This window comes from Dermochelys coriacea, chromosome 1 (assembly GCF_009764565.3).
Source record: "Dermochelys coriacea isolate rDerCor1 chromosome 1, rDerCor1.pri.v4, whole genome shotgun sequence".
Taxonomy (NCBI): Eukaryota; Metazoa; Chordata; order Testudines; family Dermochelyidae; genus Dermochelys; species Dermochelys coriacea.
Genome location: NC_050068.2, coordinates 60,146,330 through 60,170,291, shown reverse-complemented (window position 1 = coordinate 60,170,291; position 23,962 = coordinate 60,146,330). Strand labels below are relative to the sequence as shown.

Here is a 23,962-nt window from a genome sequence, read left to right as displayed (position 1 = left end):
CTTGCTAGGTTCAATGACGACAGCATGTTGCCCTGAGCTGCTCTGGCAGGTGTTCCTGTATACACTCTTGCTCTTCACAAAGAACGAGTCTCTCTCATGGTTCATGTGCTTATCGTTGTCTGTAGTACATCACCCAGATTCTAGCCACTTTGTACAGCTAACTTTAACACTTTAACTATTAAATATTGCTTTTCATCATGGCAGTGTGTGCTGGATTAGTTGAGTTCCCAATCAGGTGATATCAATTTGAGGTGAATCAATGCAATAGTTTGAACCTCAGGTGTGTGCAAAAATAGAAGTTAGAAGAACCAGACAATTTTATTCAGTTCCTTTTTTTAAGGGTGCTGTGTCCTGGGAATCCCTTGACCAAATGACTCTAAGGCCATGTCTACACTACTACTTATGCTGCCAAAACTTATGTCGCTCAGGGGTGTGAAAAAAACACACACATGGGAGACATAAGTTTTACTGGCATAAGTGATAGTGTGCATAGAGCTATGTCTGTGGAAGAGCTTCACCCACTGACATAGCTACTGCCGCTCATTGAGAAGGTTTTATGTTGATGGAAGAGCTCTCTTCTATTGGCATAAAACGGCTACACAACCAGCCTTACAGCGGCACAGCTGCATAGGTACAGTTGTGCCGCTCTAAGCTTGTTAGTGTAGACATGGCCTAAATTTGCATCACTAACCCATCATGAACTCAGGTGATGTACTGCCATTTTCAAAACAATCTGAGCATGTGTGTGTATATTAGAGTACTTAGGGCTTGACTATACATGGAGCTATTCAGGGACAGATATTCCTGAATAACTCTATATGTAGACAAGCCCTTTGGAAGATTAGCAGTTAAACAGTAAGTTCATCTCAGTCTTAACTATAATGTGGCAACAGTCCCCCTATAATGCCTTCAGGACAAGGCGAGGTGGATCTTGTAAATGCGGTATACCTGCTGCACACTAGAGTAAGGAGTTTATACCATCTAAAGCACCACAAATCCATTGCTTCCATAACAAGCTCATTGGTAAGTATGCAGTGCTTGTAAACTGTGAAAGCCAAATAGCTCACAATTTTTCCTCCTTTTTTTCCTTTAAAGCAAAGAAAAGGGTATAGGCAAAGAGGTATTAAACTAAAAAGTCAAGCTTTAATGCATTATTAAGGTTGGAATATCTAATGCTCAATATTCAGGAAATTATTAATAAGGAAAACTTAAAACCCTCCTCAATATGAGGTTATTATATATATGGTATCTTTGGCGGGTGAAGACAGCTATAGGGTCAGAAAGGGAGTAGGAACTGTCATCACATTCTTCCACCCCAAGGAATATGGGGAGGGTGGTGCATCTTTGCTGCAGCAGGCTTTATCCAGCTCTCTAGCAGACATCTTAATTTAGGAATGTTACAATTCACAAGAGAGAGGAGTTTCAGACTTTGCCCTCTGGACAGTGGCTTTGGCAGTATTATAGGTGCTATACACCTGCCCCAAGAGGATTTCCCCTTCAGGATATATGTAGTCCATTGTGGAATGCAGTTAGTGAAGATTTTGCTTTGTTAGTGAAAAAATGGGGAGTTAAACAATATTCCTTAATATAAAATTGTGACTGTTTGGGGAATCATACAGCTTATTTATTCCACTTTGAAATTATGAACTCTATACATCGTCAAACTACAAATTCTATTTTGAATGTGGGGCTTGTCTGCCTTCTGTTTTTTACCTCCATGTTGGACTGACATTCCAAAGGATAATGACACAGGGCTAACAATTGAGGGTTGTTAAAGCCTTTAGTCCTCTATTCACATAGAAGCACTCTTGGACAGAGTTGGCTATTGCCCCAGAAGGACCAGACTGCCCAGGCAGGCTTGGTGACTAAGCAATGGGTCACTTGCTGTGGTACATAAAACACCTGATGAGTCTTGGCTTAGGGCATCACTGGACAAAGGGGACTGGAGGTTATAAAAGAAAAAGGTCTCTGACTGACATTTTAGAGGGGGAAGGAGAAGAGACCAGAGAGATTGTAAGTTCTAGATGAGAAGCCTTGGGCTGGGGGAGAGGAAGGATCCTGGACTCTCTAGAAATACCAACCCAAGTCCAAAGAACTCACCAGAGTGGTGAGGAAGCTCAGGCAGGGATGTTCTATAGACATGGTGGTGGTCGGCCTAGATCTGTATATTTCTTGTGCTGTCTAAAGAGTGATTACTTTTGTAACCTTTTCAAAGTATCTGGGTTATTTTCTTCACCTATCATGTGATTCTAAAGGGAAACTGTAAAGCAGAGCTCCCACAGTGTTGGAGTTCTGAGAATGGGTGGGCTTAAGCAACTGGGGTGTCTTGAGGGTCAGCACAGGGTCGTGGTGACCAAGCGCAGTGGTTCTCAATCTTTCCAGACTACTGTACCCCTTTCAGGAGTCTGGTTTGTCTTACGTCCCCCAAGTTTCACCTCACTTAAACTACTTGCTTTCAGAATCAGATGTAAAAATACAAAAGTGTCATAGCACACTATTACTGAAACATTGCTTACTTTCTCATTTTTACCAGCTAAATTTAAAATAAATTAATTGGAATATAAATATTGTACTTACATTTCAGTCTATAGTATATAGAGCAGTATAAACACATCGTATGAAATTCTAGTTTTCACTGACTTTGCTAGTGCTTTTTATGCCACTTGTTCTAAAGCTAGGCAGAAACCTACATGAGCTATGTACCTCCTGTAAGACCTCTGTGTACACCCAGGTTGAGAACCACTAACCTAAAGCAGCTGTACTGCAAGATTCCATTTATGTTAAGGTGTAACAAACAGAGAGCCTGTGCCCAGGTATTGTGCCAGAGAGGCCAAGGAAAGAGTGCTGAAGCCTACCCAGACCAAGGGAAGCTTAAAAGCACACAGATCCACTGTGTTGGGACTCAGACATAGCAGTCTGCTGCATGTCCAGCCTAGAAAGCTTTACAAGGGCTGTGACGTGTAGGCAGTGAGGTGGGATCATTATGGTAGTGTGTAAGCATTTTAAAAGAGGCTTTTTCAAGGGCCTAAAATTTTCTGTTTTTAAACTGAAAGCCAAGAGCAGATCTATTGGTCTATTCTGGATAAAGCCAGATAGAAGCTGATCTTTCTTGAGCTGTTCATAATACATGCTTGCTGAGGAGGATGTTAGACAACATCTACTAGATATAAACATTTTAAAATCCGCAGGTCTGTATAATTTGCACCAAGGAGTTATAAAAGAGTTCTCTGAGGAGATCTTTGGCCCACTAATGTTAATTTATAATAAATCTTAGAAGACTGGGAAAAATCAGAAGACTGGAAAAATGATGATAATCAAAAAGGGCAAGCAGGACTCATGTAACTGTATGCTGGTTAGCCTGACATCAATCCCACGTGAAATAATGGAAAAGCAGAAATTGGATTTAGTCAATAAAGAATGAAGAGATAGGAATATACTTAATACCATTCAGCATGGTTTTATAGAAAATGGGTCTTGTCATATCTAAATTCATTTTTTGAGATTAAAAGTGTAGTTGATAAAGGTAATTACATTGATTTAATATGCTTTTACTTTGTAAGGGGTTTGACTTAGTACTACATGACATTTCAGATAACGAATTAACACTATGCTGTATCAATAAAGTATACATTAAATGGATTAAGAACTGGTTTGCTGACAGATCCTGAAGTAGTTGTCAATGCGAAGTCATCACTGAATGGGGGCGTTTCTCGGGGGTTGCAGAAGGGTCCGTACTAGGCCTGATGCTGTTCAATTTTTAATCAGTTATCTGGAAGTAAATATAAAATCACTGCTGATAAAACGTATAGATGATGCGAAGACTGATGGAGTGGTAAGTAATGGCAAGGACATCTGTCATACAGAGCAGTTTGTAATGCTTGGTAAACTGGGTCCATTCAAAGAAAATGCATTTTAATACAGCCAAATGCAAAGTGATGTATTTAGAAACAAGGAATGCAGGCCAGATCTACACAGTGAGGGGACTGTATCCTGGAAAGCAATGACACTGGAAAGCATTTAGAGGCCAGACTGGACAGGGAAACTCAGTATGAGCTCCCAATGCAATACTGTGGGAGAAAATAGGCTAAAGCAATCCTACGATGTATAAACGGGAGCAGTGAGTAGGAGCAGGAAGCTGATTTTACCTCTATACGTAGCACTGACAAGACTGATACTGGAATACGACATCCCTTTCTGATCCACACTTTAAAAAGGATGTTGAAAAATTGGAGAGGATGTAGAGAAGAGCCTTAGGATGAGAGCTTGCAGAGCTCAGTCCGTCTAGCTCAATGGCTCTCAACCTTTCCAGACTACTGTACCCCTTTCAGGCGTTTGATTTGTCTTGTGTACTCCAAGTTTCACCTCACTTAAAAACTACTTGCTTACAAAATCAGACATAAAAATATAAAAGTGTCACAGCCCACTATTACTGAAAATTGGTTACTTTTTCATTTTTACCATATAATTATAAATAAATCAATTGGAATATAAATATTGTACTTTTCCATGTCTAGTATATAGAGCAGTATAAACAAGTCACTGGATTAAATTTTAGTTTGTACTGACTTTGCTAGTGCTTTTTATATAGCCTGTTGTAAAACTAGGCAAATATCTAGATGAGTTGATGTACTCCCTAGAAGATCTCAGTGTACTCCTGATTGAGAACCAATAGTCTAGCTTATTAAAAAGATTGAGAGGTCACTTGATTACAGTGTGCAAGTACCTTCGGGGGGGGGGAAATTCTGAGTGCTGAAGGGCTTTTTAACCTAGTGGATAAGGCATAACAACCACTAATTGCTAAAGCTGAAGCCAGTCAAATTCAAATTAAAAATTAGGCTCAGGTTTTTAACAATGAGGGTGAATAACCATTGAAACAAACTACCAAAGGAAGTAGAGGATTCTCCTTTTCTTGATGTCCTCAGATCAAGACTGGATGCCTTTCTGTAGTTATGCTTTAGCTAAACACAAGTTACTAGGCTCTATACAGGATAACTGGGTGAATTGTAATGGTCTGTGCTATACAGTAGGTCTGAGTAGGTGATCTAATTGCCCCTTCTGGCTTTTAACCCCTGTGAATCTATGAAAGAATAATTTATTTTCATATGGCTTCACATGGGCGGTGTGTATAATAGGCTGAGGCAGGTTGTGCCTCCCCAAACAGCCCTCTGTGGCCCTGTCCACACTCCGCCCCGAGGCCCCCTCCTGCTACTAGTTGGCCCCAGCCCAGGTAGGCTGCTTCTCTTCCAAGAAGCCTGCTGGGGTTAGGATGGCTGAGACTTGGGGTGACTGGGGCCTCCCAGTGCTCTGGGGCTGGGGGGAGCCATGCGTCATCCACCCAGTGCTCTGGGGCTGGAGGCATTTGGGTGACCCTGGGGGGGGAAGTGGAGGGTTGGCGGGCTATGAGCTTTATGGGGAGAGGGGCGGGGCCTCATAAGGAAAGGATGGGCTGGGCCGGGAACTAACCTCCCGGAGCCCATAGTTCACCCATTCGCCATACAGCCTCAGCTCTCCATGCACAGAACTGTCACACAAGCCAAATTCTACTTTATTGTTCTTTTGAAGAATTTAATTCATTCCTTAAGCAAAGCAAAACCGTATAAATGCAACCATATTAAATGCCTGGCGATGCCAATGTCAGATGATTGTTCTCTGCAGTGTCCTTAGGGAGATCAGAGTTAGATTTTTAGGTTTCAGTAATAAATAATTTAATCAGCAAGGCACTGAAAAAACAACAGATGAGTATACTTAAAAAGAGAGTAGCCTGTGTTGCTCAAAATCCCTCTAAGCATTTTTTTTTATCGTCAGTGCCATCTAAATGGGATGGTGGCACTGCAGTGCCCTAAAGCAAAGGCAAGTTAGTGATTCTTCAGGCTGTTGAGGCTGGGGGGGGGGGGACACCTTACCCTTACCCTTATTTTCAGATGTTCTTCCAAAAGAATGAGTTTGGCTTGATACATCAAAGTTAGGACACTCAGAGCTGAGAGTAAAGGAGTACTTGTGGCATCTTAGAGACTAACAAATTTATTTGAGGATAAGCTTTCTTGAGCTACAGCTCACTTCAATTTGTTAGTCTCTAAGGTGCCACAAGTACTCCTTTTCTTTTTTGCGAATACAGACTAACACAGCTGCTACTCTGAGAGCTGAGAGTAAAATTCTGTCCTTACCATATCCTGTTACATCTGGCGTTTGTATGGGCTGTCCAAACAGAGGGTGTATTTGGATGTGTTGTGCTGCCTTCATGCAATAGGGAGGATTGGAATGAAAAGGACATAGTTAGGAGGGTGGTATTTCAAGGATGTTCTAGATGTAGTCACCTGTGCTTGCTTTCTGTACAGTACTACTTTTGGGATTTGAGTCATTTTTCATTTCCCAGAGTTGGAAAGTGCCATTGCATTTCTCTGTCAGTCATTGCTATTGCTCCGGACAATAGCTTGTTGCCACCAAAGCACCAAGCGGCTGTGTGTTGCAGACAGCTGGATAGAGAACAGAGTTCATTACAGTTGACAACTGAGGAAGGTAATCTTACAGTACAGTTTGTTTTTTTACAGGTTTAAAATAAACAGTGTTAGTTTTAACTTTGTTCTATTACATTTCTTTTTGAAAAGGGGATTTTCATTATTTTAGAAGATTAAAAATAGAGAACTGTGTTCTAGAAATTTGTGAGTTAACACACATATGTCTGAAACAACTTTGGCCCACGATTCAAATTGATAAGAAGACATAGTACCACTTTACTGGTGATTGCCGCTTCAATTCTACTCCAGCACAGTTAATCCCTTTGATGCTGTACAGCTTTTCCATGCTTGTGTGGGGAAGTGGGAGGTAGTGTAAGTGTGATGGGTTAGTAGTCAAAGCAGGGCAGTTCCTGTGTTGGCAGCTCCTCTGGTTCTGTGAGGCTTGGAGGCTCTCGAACCCTTCCCATCCAAGGAATTTTTGCTCAGAAAACTCCCTGATGTTCCTATATCAGAGTTTTCTGGAACCCTTCCTGAAGAGGGGACAGTCTGGCACCACATGGGTTGTTAAATCTATGCACCCGATGTTGCAATATTCTTTTTACATTATTTACTTTATCCTTGCCCTATAAAAGATATAAATGAAAACAGTCCCTACCTGAAGGAGCTCACGTTCTGAAATACAAAGGAAAGGGGTGGGGGAGAATAGTGATATAAGTAGAGGTATGTGTGCTTTATATGTATAAAATTGAGGTTTAAAAAATAGAAATGATTGATGAGATTTTGTTGTGTTCTGCCACCAAGGCCAACCTGTATATCATGGTGCTTATGGAATTAGACAACTGTCCAGTGTTTCTTTTTATCCTCACCATTCCATGTGCAGCTGCATACCCTCCATATGTTGAACTTAGTACAGCATTTTAAAATTTGTCAGAGTATCATAGTGCCGTATAAATATTTAACGAATATACTTTCACAACACCCATGTAGGGTAGGGAAGTATTATGCCCTTTCTATAGATGGGGAAGTTAGGCAGAGTAAGGCCAAAAGTTTTGTAGAAGTGTGTCCACTGATTATGGATGCCTCAGTGATTGGGCGCTCAAGACACTTAGAGTATTTCTATACTGCAGTTAAAAATGCATGGCTGGCCCATGCTAGCTGACTCGATCTCGCAGGGCTTGGACTAAGGAGCTGTATAATTGTGGTACAGATATTTGGCCTCGAGCTGGAACATGGGTGTTAGGATCCTGCGAGATGGGTCCCAGATCTCGAGCTGCAGCCCGAGCCTGAAGGTTTACACTGCATTTAAACAACCCTGTAGCCCAAGTCCCATGAATCCAAGTCAGTTGGTGTGGGCTAGCTGCAGGTTTTTATTTGCAGTGTAGACACATCCTCTGGGTCTAATTTTTACAGATGCTGTGGGCCTGAAGCTCCTGTTGGCCACTAGTGAAAAGTTCGGTGTCAATGTTAGATAAGAGATCTGTGGCAGAGCTAGGGATGGAACAGAAGTTCTGTTTCACACAAGGTACGGATATCAAGTGTATGGAGCTGAATAGTACCAGACAAAAGGATTTATATTATGTTTTCTAAACTCTGAGCATAAATAGTAAGACAATAGTTGAAAAGGTGAATGTGTACAAGTCTGTGTTTTATAATAGTGTTTCTTTCTATTCAAGACAAACTTTCATTGGAAGGAATAGTGGTTCAACGTGCTGAATGCAGACCTGCAGCTAGTGAAAATTATATGAAACTGAAAAGGTAGGTATATCTCTTTTTATTATCAATGAGTTCGTAATGTTTTGTTTAGATATTTTATCTCCTTTCCTGGTAAGAGCCAGATTACTTTCTAAAAAGTAAAACTATTTTATTTGCATGATTTTGTTTAGGGTTTAAAATTGGATTTAGGTATAACAGAGTGTGTAGTGCAGCTTCAAACTTTTTGAGCTGAGCTTCCCCTTTACAATTTTTGGTAGTTTCCTCCCAACCCAGACAAAAAGAAATGAGTCAAAGGGTGCAGGTGGTGCTCCCTCTCTGATCCCCACCGAACATTCCTCTGCACTCCCCTAGGGGGGGCACGCCTCACAATTTGAAAATCTCTGCTATAGTGTGTGTATATAAATGTATCTAAATGTGTGCATATACATGGATGTTAAACTAATATAGAAAATAAAAAGGAATACACAAAGATGTGGTTTCAAGGTTTTCATTGGCATGGGTAGGATGATCATACTAAATGGTGGTGCAGACTGCCCAAAATGAGTGCCAATAATACCTTATGCTGTACTCTTCCATTATGTGGTGAGCACATTTAAGAACATGAGAATGGCCATAGTGGGTCAGACCAATGGTCCAACTAGCCCAGTATTCTGTCGTCCGACAGTGGCCGATGCCAGATGATTCAGAGGGAATGAACAGAATGCAGCAATTTATCCAGTGATCCATCCCTGGCTGTCCAGTCCAAGCTTCTAGCAGTCAGAGATTTAGGGACACCCAGAGCATGGGGTTGCATCCCTGATCATCTTGGCTAATACCCATTGATAGACTTATCCTACATGAATTTACCTAATTTGTTTTTGAACCCAGTTATACATTTGACCTTCAACATCCCCTGGCAGCAAGTTCCAGAGGTTGACTGTGGGTTGTGGGATGAAGTACTCTCTTGTGTTTGTTTTAAACCTGCTGCCTATTAATTTCATTGTGTGACCCTGGTTCTTGTGTTATGTGAAAGAGTAAATAACACTTTCCTATTCACTTTCTCCACACCACTCATGATTTTATAGACCTCTATCATATTGCCCCTTAGTTGTCTCTTTTCTAAGATGAACAGTCCCAGTCTTTCATCTTTTCTCATAGGGATATGAAATAGCGTCCATAATCATTCTTGTTGTCCTTCTCTGTACTTTTTCCAATTCTAATGTACCTTTTTAGGGATGGGGCAACTATTACTGCACAAAATATTCAAGGTGTAGGTGTACCATGGATTTATATAGTGGCATTATGATATTTTCTGTCTCATTATCTGTCCCCTTTCCTTAGTGCTTCCTAACATGATTAGTTTTTTTGTCTGCCACTGCACACTGAGCAGATATTTTCAGAGAACTATCCATGATGACTCCAAGATCTCTTTCTTGAGTGGTAACCTCTAATTTAGTCCTCATCATTTTGTATGTGTAGTTGGGATTAAGTTTTCTAATGTGTATTATTTTTGTATTTATCAACATTGAATTTCATCTGCCTTTTAAGTTGCCAAGTCACCCAGTTTTCAGAGAACCCTTTGTAACTCTTGGCAATCAGCTTTGAACTTAAGTATCTTCAGCCAAAGATAAAATTCAGCCTTCCAGTAAGAGTCTGAAAACTCGGTAGGGCTATTTTAATTAAATGGAGTACAACTTTCTGATCATCCTAAGGGTATGTCTACACTTCAAAATTAGGTCGAATTTATAGAAGTCGATTTTGTAGAAAGCGTTTTTATACAGTTAATTGTGTGTGTCCCCACACAAATATTCTAAGTGCATGTAGTCGGCGGACTGTGTCCACAGTACCGAGGCAACCGTCGACTTCCGGAGCATTGCACTGTGGGTAGCTATCCCACAGTTCCCGCAGTCTCCACCACCCATTTGAATTCTGGGTACAAATCCCAGTGCCTGATGGTGCTAAAACATGGTTGCGGGTGGTTCTGGACACACATCGTCAGGCCCCCGTTCCCTCCTTCCCTCCCTCCGTAAAAGCAAGGGCAGACAATCGTTTTGCGCCTTTTTTCTTGTTACCTGTGCAGACGCCATACCACGGCAAGCATGGAGCCCGCTCAGCTAACAGTCACCGTATGTCTCCTGGGTGCTGGCAGACGTGGTACTGCATTGCTACACAGCAGCAGTTTATTGCCTTTTGGCAGCAGACAGTGCAGTATAACTGGTAGCCGTCGTCGACGTAGTCCTGGGTGCTCTTTTAACCGGGCGCCTGGGCAAACATTGGAGTGACTCAGCAAGGTCGTTTCCCTTGTTTCGTCTCATGGCAATTGAGTCTACCGGCAGTGCACTGTCTTTTAATCTGCAGCTGGCAGAAGACGATGGCCAGTAGTCATACTGCACCGTCTTCTGCCAAGCACCCAGGAGATGACGATGGCTAGCGGTCATACTGCACAGTCTGCTGCCAGCAAGATCTATAAAAATAGATGAAGTGGCTCAAAACAAGAAATAGACCAGATTTGTTTTGTATTCTTTTTCTCCACCCTCCCTCTCTCCCTCTGTGAAATCAACAGCCTGCTAAGCCCAGTTTTGAGTTCTATCCTTGAGGTTTTGAGTTCTGTCCTTCAGGCAGCCATTCAGTTTCTCACAAAGCCACCTCCTTTGTTGATTTTAATTCCCTGTAAGCCAACCCTGTAAGCCATGTCGTCAGTCGCCCCTCCCTCCGTCAGGACAACAGCAGACAATCGTTCCGTGCCTTTTTTCTGTGCAGACGCCATACCACGGCAAGCATGGAGCCCGCTCATATCACTTTGGCAATTAGGAGCACGTTAAACACCACACGCATTATCCAGCAGTATATGCAACACCAGAACCTGACAAAGCGAAACCGGGTGAATAGGCGACATCAGCGCGGTTCTGAGAGTGATGAGGACATGGACACAGACTTCTCTCAAAGCACGGGCCCTGGCAAAGTGGGCATCATGGTGCTAATGTGGTAGGCTCATGCAATGGAATGCCGATTCTGGGCCTGGGAAACAAGCACAGACTGGTGAGACCGCATAGTGTTGCAGGTCTGGGACAATTTCCAGTGGCTGCGAAACTTTTGCATGCGTAAGGGCACTTACATGGAACTTTGTGACTTGCTTTCCCCTGCCCTGAGGCGCAAGAATACCAAGATGAGAGCAGCCCTCACAGTTGAGAAGCGAGTGGCAATAGCCCTGTGGAAGCTTGCAACACCAGACAGTTACCGGTCAGTCGGGAATCAATTTGGAGTGGGCAAATCTACTGTGGGGGCTGCTGTGATGCAAGTAGCCAACGCTATCAAGGGTAGTGACCCTGGGAAATGTGCAGGTCATAGTGAATGGCTTTGCTGCAATGGGATTCCCTAACTGTGATGGGGCCATAGACAGAACCCATATCCCATATCTTGGCACCGGAGCACCAAGCCAGCGAGTACATAAACCGCAAGGGGTACTTTTCAATAGTGATGCAAGCACTGGTGGATCACAAGGGACATTTCACCAACATCAACGTGGGATGGCCGGGAAAGGTACATGATGCTCGCATCTTCAGGAACTCTGGTCTGTTTCAAAAGATGCAGGAAGGGACTTGCTTCCCAGACCAGAAAATAACCGTTGGGGATGTTGAAATGCCTATAGTTATCCTTGGGGACCCAACCTACCCCTTAATGCCATGGCTCATGAAGCCATACATAAGCAGCCTGGAGAGTAGTCAGGAGTTGTTCAACTACAAGCTGAGCAAGTGCAGAATGGTGGTAAGAATGTGCATTTGGACGTTTAAAAGCGCGCTGGCGCAGTTTACTGACTCGGTTAGACCTCAGCGAAATCAATATTCCCACTGTTATTACTGCTTGCTGTGCGCTCCACAATATCTGTGAGAGTAAGGGGGAGACATTTATGGTGGGGTGGGAGGTTGAGGCAAATCGTCTGGCTGCATGTTACGCACAACCAGACACCAGGGTGGTTAGAAGAGCACAGGAAGGCGCGGTACGCATCAGAGAAGCTTTGAAAACAAGTTTCATGACTGGCCAGGCTACAGTGTGAAAGTTCTGTTTGTTTCTCCTTGATGAACCCCCCCTCCCCCCCTTGGTTCACTCTACTTCCCTGTAAGCTAACCACCCTCCCCACCTTCCTTCGATCACTGCTTGCAGAGTCAATAAAGTCATTGTTGCTTCACATTCATGCATTCTTTATTAATTCATCACACAAATAGGGAGATAATTACCAAGGTAGCCCAGGAGGGGTGGTGGAGGAGGAAAGGACAAGGCCACACAGCGCTTTAAAAGTTTAAAACTTATTGAATGCCAGCCTTCTGTTGCTTGGGCAATCCTCTGGGGTGGAGTGGCTGGGTGCCCGGAGGCCCCTCCACCGTGTTCTTGGGCGTCTGGGTGAGAAGGCTATGGAACTTGGGGAGGAGGGCGGTTACACAGGGGCTGTAGCAGCAGTCTGTGCTCCTGCTGCCTTTCCTGCAGCTCAACCATACGCTGGAGCATATTAGTTTGATCCTCCAGCAGCCTCAGCATTAAATCCTGCCTCCTCTCATCACGCTGCCGCCACCTTTCAGCTTTAGCTGTCTCTTCAGCCTGCCACCTCTCCTCCCGGTCATTTTGTGCTTTCCTGCACTCTGACTTTGTCTGCCTCCACACATTCGTCTGTGCTCTGTCAGCGTGAGAGGACAACATGAGCTCAGAGAACATTTCATTGCGAGTGCGTTTTTTTCGCCTTCTAATCTTCACTAGCCTCTGGGAAGGAGAAGATCCTGTGATCCTTGAAACACATGCAGATGGTGGAGGAAAAAAAAGGGGACAGTGGTATTTAAATAGACGCATTTTATAGAACAATGGGTACACTCTTTCACAGTAAACCTTGCTGTTAACATTACATACATAGCACATGTGCTTTCATTACAAGGTCACATTTTGCCTCCTCCCACCGCGTGGCTAACAGTGGGGAACATTTCTGTTCAGCTGTAGGCAAACAGCCCAGCAGGAATGGGCATCTCTGAATGTCCCCTTAAAAAAAGCACCGTATTTCAACCAGGTGACCATGAATGATATCACTCTCCTGAGGATAACACAGAGAGATAAAGAACGGATGTTGTTTGAACGCCAGCAAATATACACTGCAATTTGTTCTACAATGATTCCCGAGTAGGTGCTACTGGCCTGGAGTGGTAAAATGTCCTAACATGGTGGATGGAATAAGGCTGCCCTCCACCAGAAACCTTTCACAAAGGCTTTGGGAGTACATCCAGGAGAGCCACGAATGCCAGGGGAAATTAATCATTAAACATGCTGGCTTTTAAACCTTGTATAGTATTTTAAAAGGTACACTCACCAGAGGTCCCTTCTCCACCCGGCGGGTCCGGGAGGCAGCCTTGAGTGGGTTCGGGGGGTACTGGCTCCAGGTCCAGGGTGAGAAACAGTTCCTGGCTGTCGGGAAAACCGGTTTCTCCACTTGTTTGCTGTGAGCTATCTACAGCCTCATCATCATAGTCTTCCTTGTCCCCAAAACCTGCTTCCGTGTTGCCTCCATCTCCATTGAAGGAGTCAAACAACATGGCTGAGATAGTGGTGGCTGAACCCCCTAAAATGGCATGCAGCTCATCATAGAAGCGGCATGTTTGGGGCTCTGACCCAGAGCGGCCGTTCGCCTCTCTGGTTTTCTGGTAGGCTTGCCTCAGCTCCTTAAGTTTCACGCGGCACTGCTTCGGGCCCCTGTTATGGCCTCTGTCCTTCATGCCCTGGGAGATTTTCACAAATGTTTTGGCGTTTCGAAAACTGGAATGTAGTTCTGATAGCACGGATTCCTCTCCCCAAACAGCAATCAAATCCCGTACCTCCTGTTTGGTCCATGCTGAAGTTCTTTTGCGATTCTGGGACTCCATCATGGTCACCTCTGCTGATGAGCTCTGCATGGTCACCTGCAGCTTGCCACACTGGCCAAACAGGAAATTGAATTTCAATTTCCTGTCTGCCTGGTCAGTGCATCTGAGTTGAGAGTGCTGTCCAGAGCAGTCACAATGGAGCACTCTGGGATAGCTCCTAATTGCATCCACAGTACCCCAAATTCGACCCAGCAAGACCAATTTCAGCACTAATCCCCTTGTCAGGAATGGAGTAAGGAAATCATTTTTAAGAGCCCATTAAGTCGAAATAAAGGGCTTCGTCATGTGGATGGGTGCAGGGTTAAATCGATTTAACGCTGCTAAATTCAACCTCAACACCTAGTGTAGACCAGGGCTGAGAGTCTTCTGCGGATCAAAGAACACAGGCAATGAAAATTGTGGATCATTTTAATGCTAGCAGGAGTTTCCTTCCAAACCAAAATTGAAAAGATTTTTCAAGTTATAGAAATAAAGTTTTCACAGAGAAATCTTATACTTAAAATGGGAAATATTGCTAGGAAAAGTAATAGGTAATATTTGTAGAAGTGGTACGTAGGAGCCTAACTAATTGAAAGTCACTCAGGAGGTTTTGAAAATGTTACTTCATCTGTAGAATCCTTCCTGTAATTCACATTAGAGAGAGAGAGATCTGCTGGTTAATTATGTATTTTAAAAAGTGATTTTTTTAATCAGTTCTAAATTTATCCTTCAGTTTAATTAAATATCCTCTTAGTCTTGTATTATGAGGGAGGTTAAATAAGTCAGTTTGATTTACTTTCTGTATATCATTAATTAATTTTGTGTAACTCTGTTATGTCCTCTTATTTATCTTCTCTCTAAACTAAACAGTCCATATCTTTTCATTATTATGCGTGGGTGTCCATGTATACAATTTTTATACACTGATTTACTGTAATTTCCGCAGGCTTACTATTGCAGCTACTTCATGTGCACTTCACAGTGCTGTCATGTTTTTTGCCATTGATACAGAATGGAATTTGAGCCACACTGAATCTTTATTGAAGGGAATTCATTTTAATCTGGCAAATTTAAATATAGTCTTCATTTGTTTCAGAATTGTTTTAATCCCATTTCCTGAGCTGAACAGTTTCTCATTTTTTGTAAACTATCACCTATTAGTTGATCAGACCAGGTTCATATGGGAAGGTCACAGAAGGAGGCCAAATGAAACTGACAGCTTTAATGAAATACTCTCCTAACTTTGAATTTGTTGGCATTTTACATTCTGATGTCTTGCCTGCAAACACCTACCTGCCCCAGAGTATCATTTGTCTCTTGTCACAGTGAATGCCTGCAGGAGCAATAGACACAGAAAGAATAAAAAAATGAAAGCAGTTTTTCTCCTGAGACATGCACCTTTGCAAGCTGAAAACTGATTGTAGCACTGGTTTTTCTTGTGGAAAGGTTGTGTCAGGCTTTCTCTGCTTAGATTTGAACTTCTCACATTATTAGAAAATTCTTATCTTTTGAGCATTGAGTGGAGGCAAAAATTCTCTCCTGGTAGAACTCAGTTTGATATTTAGCAGACCTGGTGATCACAACCTCAGAAGAAACTGTTCATCTTTTGTACACTTTTCCTAATGGGACCAGTAGCAACATCTAAACATTTTTCTCCAACTTCCTTTGCTCTCCAGGTCTCCACATGCTACAGAACATATTTAATGCTGTTACTTGTTTTGATTTAAGTGTAAAGATTATGAGAGTACAGGTTATGAGATTAAATTTCATAAAACTTCTTTCCTTCACATTTTTTGTTTACTACTTTGCTTTAGAGGAGATAAGTTTCCCAGAGGTAGAATTTAATATTGATAAAAAGACAAGAAGGGACAAACAAGTATCAGTTAAGCTTTAACTTCAGTAGTAACAAGGTCAATGCAGGAGAGAAGTACAAAACTGTAAAGTAATCAAGAACAGAACATCTTGAGGTATCACTAGTGAAAATGGTTTATTTGTGTATCTTAGACTATCAATATCAGAAGAGTTTATCACAGGGAAAAATGATTGTTTTATGAAAATTCTCTAAAGAGAATGTGATTAAAATCATAAGGAAAAGTTACTGGAACAAACAAGCAGTGTAAACTAAAAGGAAAAAAACAGACATTAAGCCATTCCAAAATAGCTCACTACTGCTATATTTAAAAAAGCTAAATTTCTACACAAATATTTTGAATGTCTGGCAGTCTGGGCCAACAAAGAGCATGCTGAGTACCAGTGAAATTTAATTACTGCTCACTCGACAAGTTGCTGACATCTTCAAAAATTCTGAGTGCGCTGACTGACATTTCAATTTATAGCTGAAAATGAACACTATATTTTGATGTCAGGTTCTTTGCAAATGCCAGCACAACAGCAGAAGACGTGGATAATTTGCTTGGTCTGCTACTTTGTTAAATTTTTCCTCTAGCTCTGCTCAAGCAGTTTGCTTTTCTACTTCCCTACACAATAAATGCATATGATTACTTATTCATGCACCTCCGCCTCGGCCCCCCCCCCCCCGCACCAAAATGCAGTATGTGTCACAATTGCTGATCAGTTATTTGAGGTAGGCCATTTTTTGTGTTCAACCTCCAGTTTGATCTGCTTGTCATTTAGTGTACCCAGGATTTTTAAGCACATAAATGAACATCTTGTTCTGAAGTGAAATTCAATATATGTAGATATAGCAATTTATTGGGTTTGGGGTTGTTTTTGTTTTTAAAATCATAACTCATTTTTATGCCAAAAATGAGGACAATATTTCCAAGTTGTGTAATAACATTTTAGCTCCTTGTTTTACTTAAGCATATTACCTTACAGGACTTGCACAAAATTGTCTGAAGTTTGGGTTTGGTAGGCAGAAAAACTCCTTGGGAGATGTATTCTGTCTTCTACAAAGTGCCTGTGCAAACAACAACAACAAAAAAACTACTACCTCTACCAGTGAATACTTAAAAGATTTGCAGTGCAATTAATAAGCAGACAGTACTTGTGCTTCCTGTCTCTAAGTCATGGTGATAGGAGCTTTTCCTTACTATATTCTATATTTCTATTAAAATATAGAAAGAGAGGGAAGCAAGAAATTTGGAGTATTATTTAAAATGTTGTTAAAATAATGTGAATTTAATAAGGTTACGTGGATAAGTACTGGTCTTGGGGGGTCAGAATACCTGGATTCTGTGTTTGGTTTGTTGCTGACCTACTGTGTGAAATCGAATAAGCCACTTCACCTTTCTTTGCCTCTTCCACGACTCACCCTTTGTCTGTTTAAACTGTAAGCTCTTTGGGGCCGGGTCTGTCTCTTACTATGTGCTTGTACTATAATACAAATAACAGTTATCTGTCTTTTTAAATGAAATTCAAAAAATATGGAGATGCAAAACCTGGGAAACGTTTACGGAAGAGGTATCTCCTCGAGGGACTTGGTTAGGAAGAAGTATCTTCTTGACAAACTGATGGAGCTGTGTACATCAAGATCCAGAAAATCTGCAAGTTTGTCTTGTCTCAAGTATACTCACTCCAAAATATTTTGATCTTTCAGAATTCTCTGTTGTTCAGCACAAGACTGATGAGGCCATATGTTCTTTGAAGGGCTCTCATGCATCCCTAAGATGTTTGGAGTTTGTTTTCTATTTCTGTTTATTTTGCTATAAGGAGGAAACCAGCTAGTCCGCAGTCATATCTAAGGCAGCCTATTATCATCAGTATAGACTTTCTGAGCCTCCCAGGAAGCATCAAAAGTACTAAAGGAGGAAATTGTCAGCATCATCTAGGTCGTCTGTGCACCCAGCTGCATCTTCAAGGTGGAAAATTTGTCTCGTAATGAGCTCCTAAAGACGACGTTTAGTGGATTGTTTGATATCTCCCCTCCCTTTGGCAGCTGCTTTTTTTTCAGTTTCATGGGAGTTGGAGTTCTATAACAGACTTGGGTAATGGAGATTCTTTGAGTGTTTGCTCGTGTTGATTTCATTCTAGGTGTGCATGCCCATGTGCACAGTCATCGGAGATTTTTGCCTTAGCTGTATCCATAGGGTCGACTGTGAGTGCTGTGACCCCTTGAGTGCTGCACTCATGTGCTGGTATATTAGGCGCCTGCCAACACCACACTCTCGGTTCCTTCTTACCACCCAGGATGGTTGATCGGAGTGCCTCATGTTGCATTGCAAATGTGTTTGACAATGGGCTGTAAAGAACCACTATCTTCTTTCTATATAGTTTGGTAGGTCTTATGACCTCTTTAATATTATATCCTCATCCACCCCAGTCCAGGTCGCGCTGCCCGTTCACCCGTGGGTCCTTAACATTGCCAAATCACTGTGGCAGACTCCCTCTTCCATTCTGCCTATTTCTAAGAAGGCAGAAAAGAAGTACTATGTCCCTGCAAAAGAGTTAAAATATTTGTACATGCACCCTCCAGTTGCATCACTGGTTGTATCCGCTGTTAATGAAAGGGACAGGCAGGGCTAAGTCAGTGACAGACTGAAAAATAAAGACACCAAGAGACTGAACTTGTTTGGCAGAAAAGGTTATTCGACAGCCAGCCTGCAATTTCAGATGTCTAACCACCAGGCTCTATGAGGCAGGTACAATCTTAATCTGTAAAACTCCCTTAAGCAAATTCAAGGAGACCCTCCCACAGGACCAAGCCCAGGAGTTCGCCACTTTAGTGGAAGAAGGCACAGCGGTAGCAAGAGGGGCCCTCCAGATGGCCTGGGACGCTACGGACTCAGCAGCCAGGACTCTGCGGAGGTCATGCAACTCCTGGCTGCAGTTCTCTGGGTTATCCTAGGAAATGCAGGCTACCAATCAGGACTTCCTGTTTGAGGGGGCAGGGCTCTTCTCCGAGCTCCTGGACACAAGGCACCACATCCTTAAAGACTTTCATGCCACCCTCTGCTTTTTGGCTTTCATACCCCTCAGCAGGCCAGGAAGTCATTCCGTCCTCTGCCTCCTCCACCTCCCAAGTCCAGATCCTTGGGAACTCCCCGGCTGAGCACCTGCAGGAGAAAGGATAGGTCTAAGCAGTGACACCTGTTGTCTTTCCGTTCGTCTGCTCAGCCTGGCCCTTCCAGGGACCAAGGAGGCCAGAAGCAGGCATCTTGAGGGTACCCTCAAGGACGGCACCCCAATCACTTCCCAGGATCCATCCTCTCACTCTTTCCTCAACTGCCTGCACCCCTTCCGGTCAGCCTGGTCACAGCTGACCTCAGACCATTGGGTGCTCGGTGTAATATCTTCAGGTTACACCCTGAAGAGCAGTTTGCCTGGCCTGTCAAGCCTTCCTACCTCACATAGAAAGCAGGGTGGTCCAGGTCCTGACGGACAATACAGCGGCTATGTTCTATATCAACAAGCAAGGTGGAGCCAGATCGTCTGCCCTTTGCCAAGAAGCCCTCAGCTTCTGTGATTGCTGTGTACTTGACAACATCCATCTCGTAGCCGCGCACCTCCTCAGGGCCAGGAACACTTTGGCAGATCACCTCAGCAAAACCTTCTCATTTCACCATGAATGGTCCCTCCATCCAGAAGTGGTCAGCATCATCTTCCAGAGGTAGGGAACTCCCCAGGTAAACCTGTTCGCATCCAGGCAGAACAGGAAATGCCACATTTTCTGCTCGATTCAGGGGATCGACAAAGGCCTCTGTCCAATGCCTTCTGCTCCCGTGGTTGGGGTCTCCATTCTACGTCTTACCCCCAGTGCCATTAATTCACAGAGTCCTCATGAAGATCAAGCCGGACAGGGTGAAGGTGATCCTCATAGCACCAGCTTGGCCATGCCAGCACTGGTTTGGCATGCTGCTGGATCTTTAGGTGGCTGCTCCGTTACAGCTACTGCTCAAGCTGGACTTGCTGTCCCAAAACCATGGCAGTCTTCTGCATCCGAACCTGGCAGTACTGCATCTGACAGCTTGGCTGCTGCATAGTTAAATGCGGAGGAGCAGGAGGGCTCAGCCAGCATCCAACAGGTCATGTTGGGCAGCAGAAAGCCCCTCAAAAGAGCAACCTACCTGGCTAAATGGAAGCGTTTCACTTGTTGGACCTTGGATGAAGGCATCTGGCCTGAGCATGCCTTGCTGCAGTTAATCCTGGACTATCTTTTGCATCTCAAACGCCAAGGCCTGTCCCTTTCATCTATCAAGGTCCACATGGCCACTATCTTGGCCTTCCATCTGCTGCTCCGAGGGTAGGTCGGTTTTCGCCCAGGACATGACTGCCAGGTTCCTCAAGGGCCTCGAGCCCCTCTACCTGCACATCAGGGACCCCATTCCTCCATGGGACCTGAATCATGTGCTGTTGCAGCTCATGAGACCCCCCTTTGAGCCTCTGGCTTCCTGCTCTCTCCTTCTCCGTTCTTGGTTGCAATAACATGTGCCCGCCAGGTCTCTGAGATTAGGGCGCTTACCTTGGAACCGCCCTATACAGTCTTTTACAAAGACAAGGTCCAGCTGTGGCTACACCCGGACTTCTTGCCCAAGTGGTCTCGCAGTATCATATGGGCCAGGACATTTACTTACCTGTCTTTTTTTCCAAAGCCGCATAAGTCGGAGGAGGACTGTAGGTTGCATTCTCTAGACATCAGGAGGGCGCTAGCCTTCTATATTGAAAGGACCAAGCCATTCCGCAAGTCAATACAATTGTTCGTCATGGTGGCCAATAGGATGAAAGGTCATCCAGTTTCCGCTCAAAGAATTTCTCCTTGGATCACTGCCTGCATTTGCTGGTGCTATGATCAGGCAAAGGTACCCCTTTCGACGATTGTAACCACCCACTCAACCAGGGCATAAGCCTCTTTGACAGCTTTCCTAGCCCAAGTGTCAATCCAAGATACCTGTAGGGGGGCCACCTGGTTGTCCATCCACATGTTCACATCCCATTACGCACTTACCCAGCAGGCCTGAGATGATGCTGGCTTCAGTAGAGCAGTGCTGCAAGCTGCTAGACTGTGAACTCCAAACCCACCTCCAAGGATACTGCTTGTGAGTCACCTAGAATGGAATCAACAAGAGCAAACACTCGAAGAAGAAAAAACGGTTACCTAACATTTCGTAACACTTGTTCTTTGAGATGTGTTGCTCATGTCTATTCCATTACTCACTGTCCCACACCTCTGTCGGAGTTGCCGGCAAGAAGGAACTGAGCAGTCATAGGGTCAGTGGCACCTAATATACCAGCGCATGAGCGCAGCACTCCAGGGGGCACCACAGCCGACCTTAGATACCACTAAGGCAAAAATCTCGGATGACTGTGCATGTGGGCACAAACGCACCTCGAATGGAATGGACACGAGCAACACATCTCTAAGAACAACAGTTACAAAAAGGTAGGTAACTATTTTAACTGAAACCATTCAGTTTCATACCATCCCCATTCTCTGTCCCATTTCAGGACCCCTCTTTGAGAAATATGCACATAAAAGAGAGATGAAGGGCAGCTCTGCTGAGCTCAGCACACACCTTTTACTCCACATTACTCTTTTGTAGGAGCATTGTGTTCTCAGGTTTCTTTTGGTATTTGTCTTAGTCATTACTTAGACTCCTAGCACCAACCTCCATTACTGCTTGTGAGTCACCATCAGCAGAATGTACATAGACAAGCACTTGAAAAAGAAACTATTATTTATCTTACAGTAACTGTGGTTCTGTACAATGTGTTATCAAGATACATTCCATGACCCATCTGCCTTCCCTGCTGCTGTGTAGAGTAGGAACTGAGGGGTGGTTGTGGTTGCCCCATCTTTCATACATTCATTCAGGAGCATGAGAACTCTCAGGGTGCAGGCACAGCCCCAGTGGACAGTCCTGCCAAAAGAATCTGAATTTGAGTGCACAGGGCACAAGAACACCATCAGTGGAATGTGCATGGACAACACATATCTTGAAAAATCCCAGTTACTGTAAGGTAAGTAACTATTTATTGTATTACTTAAACTTAGCCTTCCTTGCCAGTTGGAATAGTTCCCACTTGATCCAGACAAAGACTAACTTTATATTATTTCCAGCAAAAGGCCACAGAACCTCCTAAGAAAAGAACCAGAGAGGGAGAAGTTTGTCTTACTCTACTGGTATTGACTCTCTCAACATTTGGCCTGAGATAAGTTTGACACCATGGTTTAGAGACCTGAATTGATCTAGAAGGGACTACATCGTTTCCTTTCACCTTTTGGCAACTGCCTCTCTTTTTGGTTGCTTAGACTTGAATACCCATGGACCGCTGGAGCCTCAAAATCACTCACAAAAGCTATGGGGTCCAATTTCAACCCTTGCCAATTCCTCATGCTCCAGAGCTGTCCCTCTTCAGGGTCCTTTTCTCAAGAGATAATTGTGAACGGGAGGGTTTTATTCTCATTACTTCCTTTTCCAAAAAAAGAAAGTAGTATGGTATCCTGATCTAGACCTTGGGCAACTGAACACATTCACTTGTTGCTTCAGGTTCTGCATGGTCACTCTATCTTGCATAATTTCTTCCCTAGATCAGCTTGGAACTCATGACTTCCAGAATACTTATTTTCATGTGTCCAACCATCCAGCCCACAGAAAATACTTCTGTTTCATAGTAGACAGACATGCATTACCAGTTCAGGGTACTACCATTCAATCTTTCCACAGCACCATTATCAAATGCCTGTCAACCATGGCAGGCCTTTTGTGAAGACAAGTGATTCTACATTTATCCTCATCTCAATGATTGGTTGATACAAGGCAAATCCCCACAATGGGTCACCAATGCAAATAGTTTTCCACTGCTTCTCCTAGATTGGTCTCAGAATCAATTAGGACAACTCAAACCCTTGGGGTTCAGACACCCAGTTCTCCCTTGGGGGTGTCTGGACCTTGATTGTCCCAGGAAGTAGAAATAGCAAAAACTTACCTGTAGCTTATCTTTTCCTTGCTGAAGTCTAGTCAGCCATTGCATATAATTGGACTAAGCAGTTTTAATCTTTTCTGTGAGAGTGCATTTTTCCAATTGCAAAATTCAGATTTGATAACAAACCATATCAGCTTCCATTGCACCAGCATTGTCAGGGTATGCATACATTCAACAAGGAAAACAAAAGGCCTTATCAGCTTTAACAGAGATGGTACTCACAACCCTGTTGCCTGTCAATCTAGTCGTTCCTCTTGACTCAGCGGTAGCATCACAGCCCCTGAATAGTCCATCTAAGGTTTCTTCTGGACTCTAGAGTAGCGTTCAAGCTCTAGTCAGCCCATTCACACACACTCATGTGCTCCAAAAAGAGCTTTCTCCTGTTTGAAAGGAACTCTCTCCTCTTCTTTCTCCTCCTGGTAGGCGGAGTCTGGTGGTGATGGTCACAGAAACTCTAGCATGGAACCATGTGTCCCCACTTTGCTACTTTGAATACTTAGTAAGCCTCCCGGCAGAGGCCGTCTCTGCAGACACTTTCTTACCAGGGTTACACATCTTTAATTATAGCAGCAACATAATGCAGTTGCTATACTTCACTTAACTTAAACATGGTCCATAACATACATCCACCCCCACCTGCCCAATAGCTACCGGAATTGAGATTCCTTTTCTGTGACTTTAGGACTGCAATCACTCATCTGCGGAAACTCAGACTAAAAAACTGGGGCTGGGGGGGAACTCATTTTATTTCTATGTGGGGAGGGGGTACAATTTCCAGGGTAAGCTGTGCCTGCTTCTGTCCCCCCTTAGCTGTGGGACTGCCTAGGACTAAAGGAAACAAAACAGAGAGGGAAGCAGAGATGTTTTCTTCAGCAACATGGCTCAAGGGAACCCTGGCTTTAGCCAGTCGGAACTCTCTTAACCTTTGCTTCTCTATGTTAAACTAAGGACTTTCAGATTCTGTATGCCAGGTGATTAATACATTGTTACCTTGTTTTTGAAAAAACTGCTTGGTGTCACTGCAAATGCTTACTGAGACTATGCCCTGAAGGGGTA

The 23,962-nt window shown here is 43.5% G+C and overlaps 1 protein-coding gene across 5 annotated transcripts in view; it reads left to right on the top strand.

Moving 5' to 3' along the window:
- The window catches only part of GTF2F2 (general transcription factor IIF subunit 2), a 142,793-nt gene that overhangs the window by 45,858 nt on the left and 72,973 nt on the right, over window positions 1-23,962 (top strand). For all 5 annotated transcript variants that reach the window (XM_038381053.2, XM_038381047.2, XM_043500782.1 and 2 more), the window contains one exon: window positions 8,129-8,210. In XM_038381053.2, the coding sequence (XP_038236981.1) occupies window positions 8,129-8,210 (82 nt within the window). The remainder of the gene's footprint in view (window positions 1-8,128; window positions 8,211-23,962) is intronic.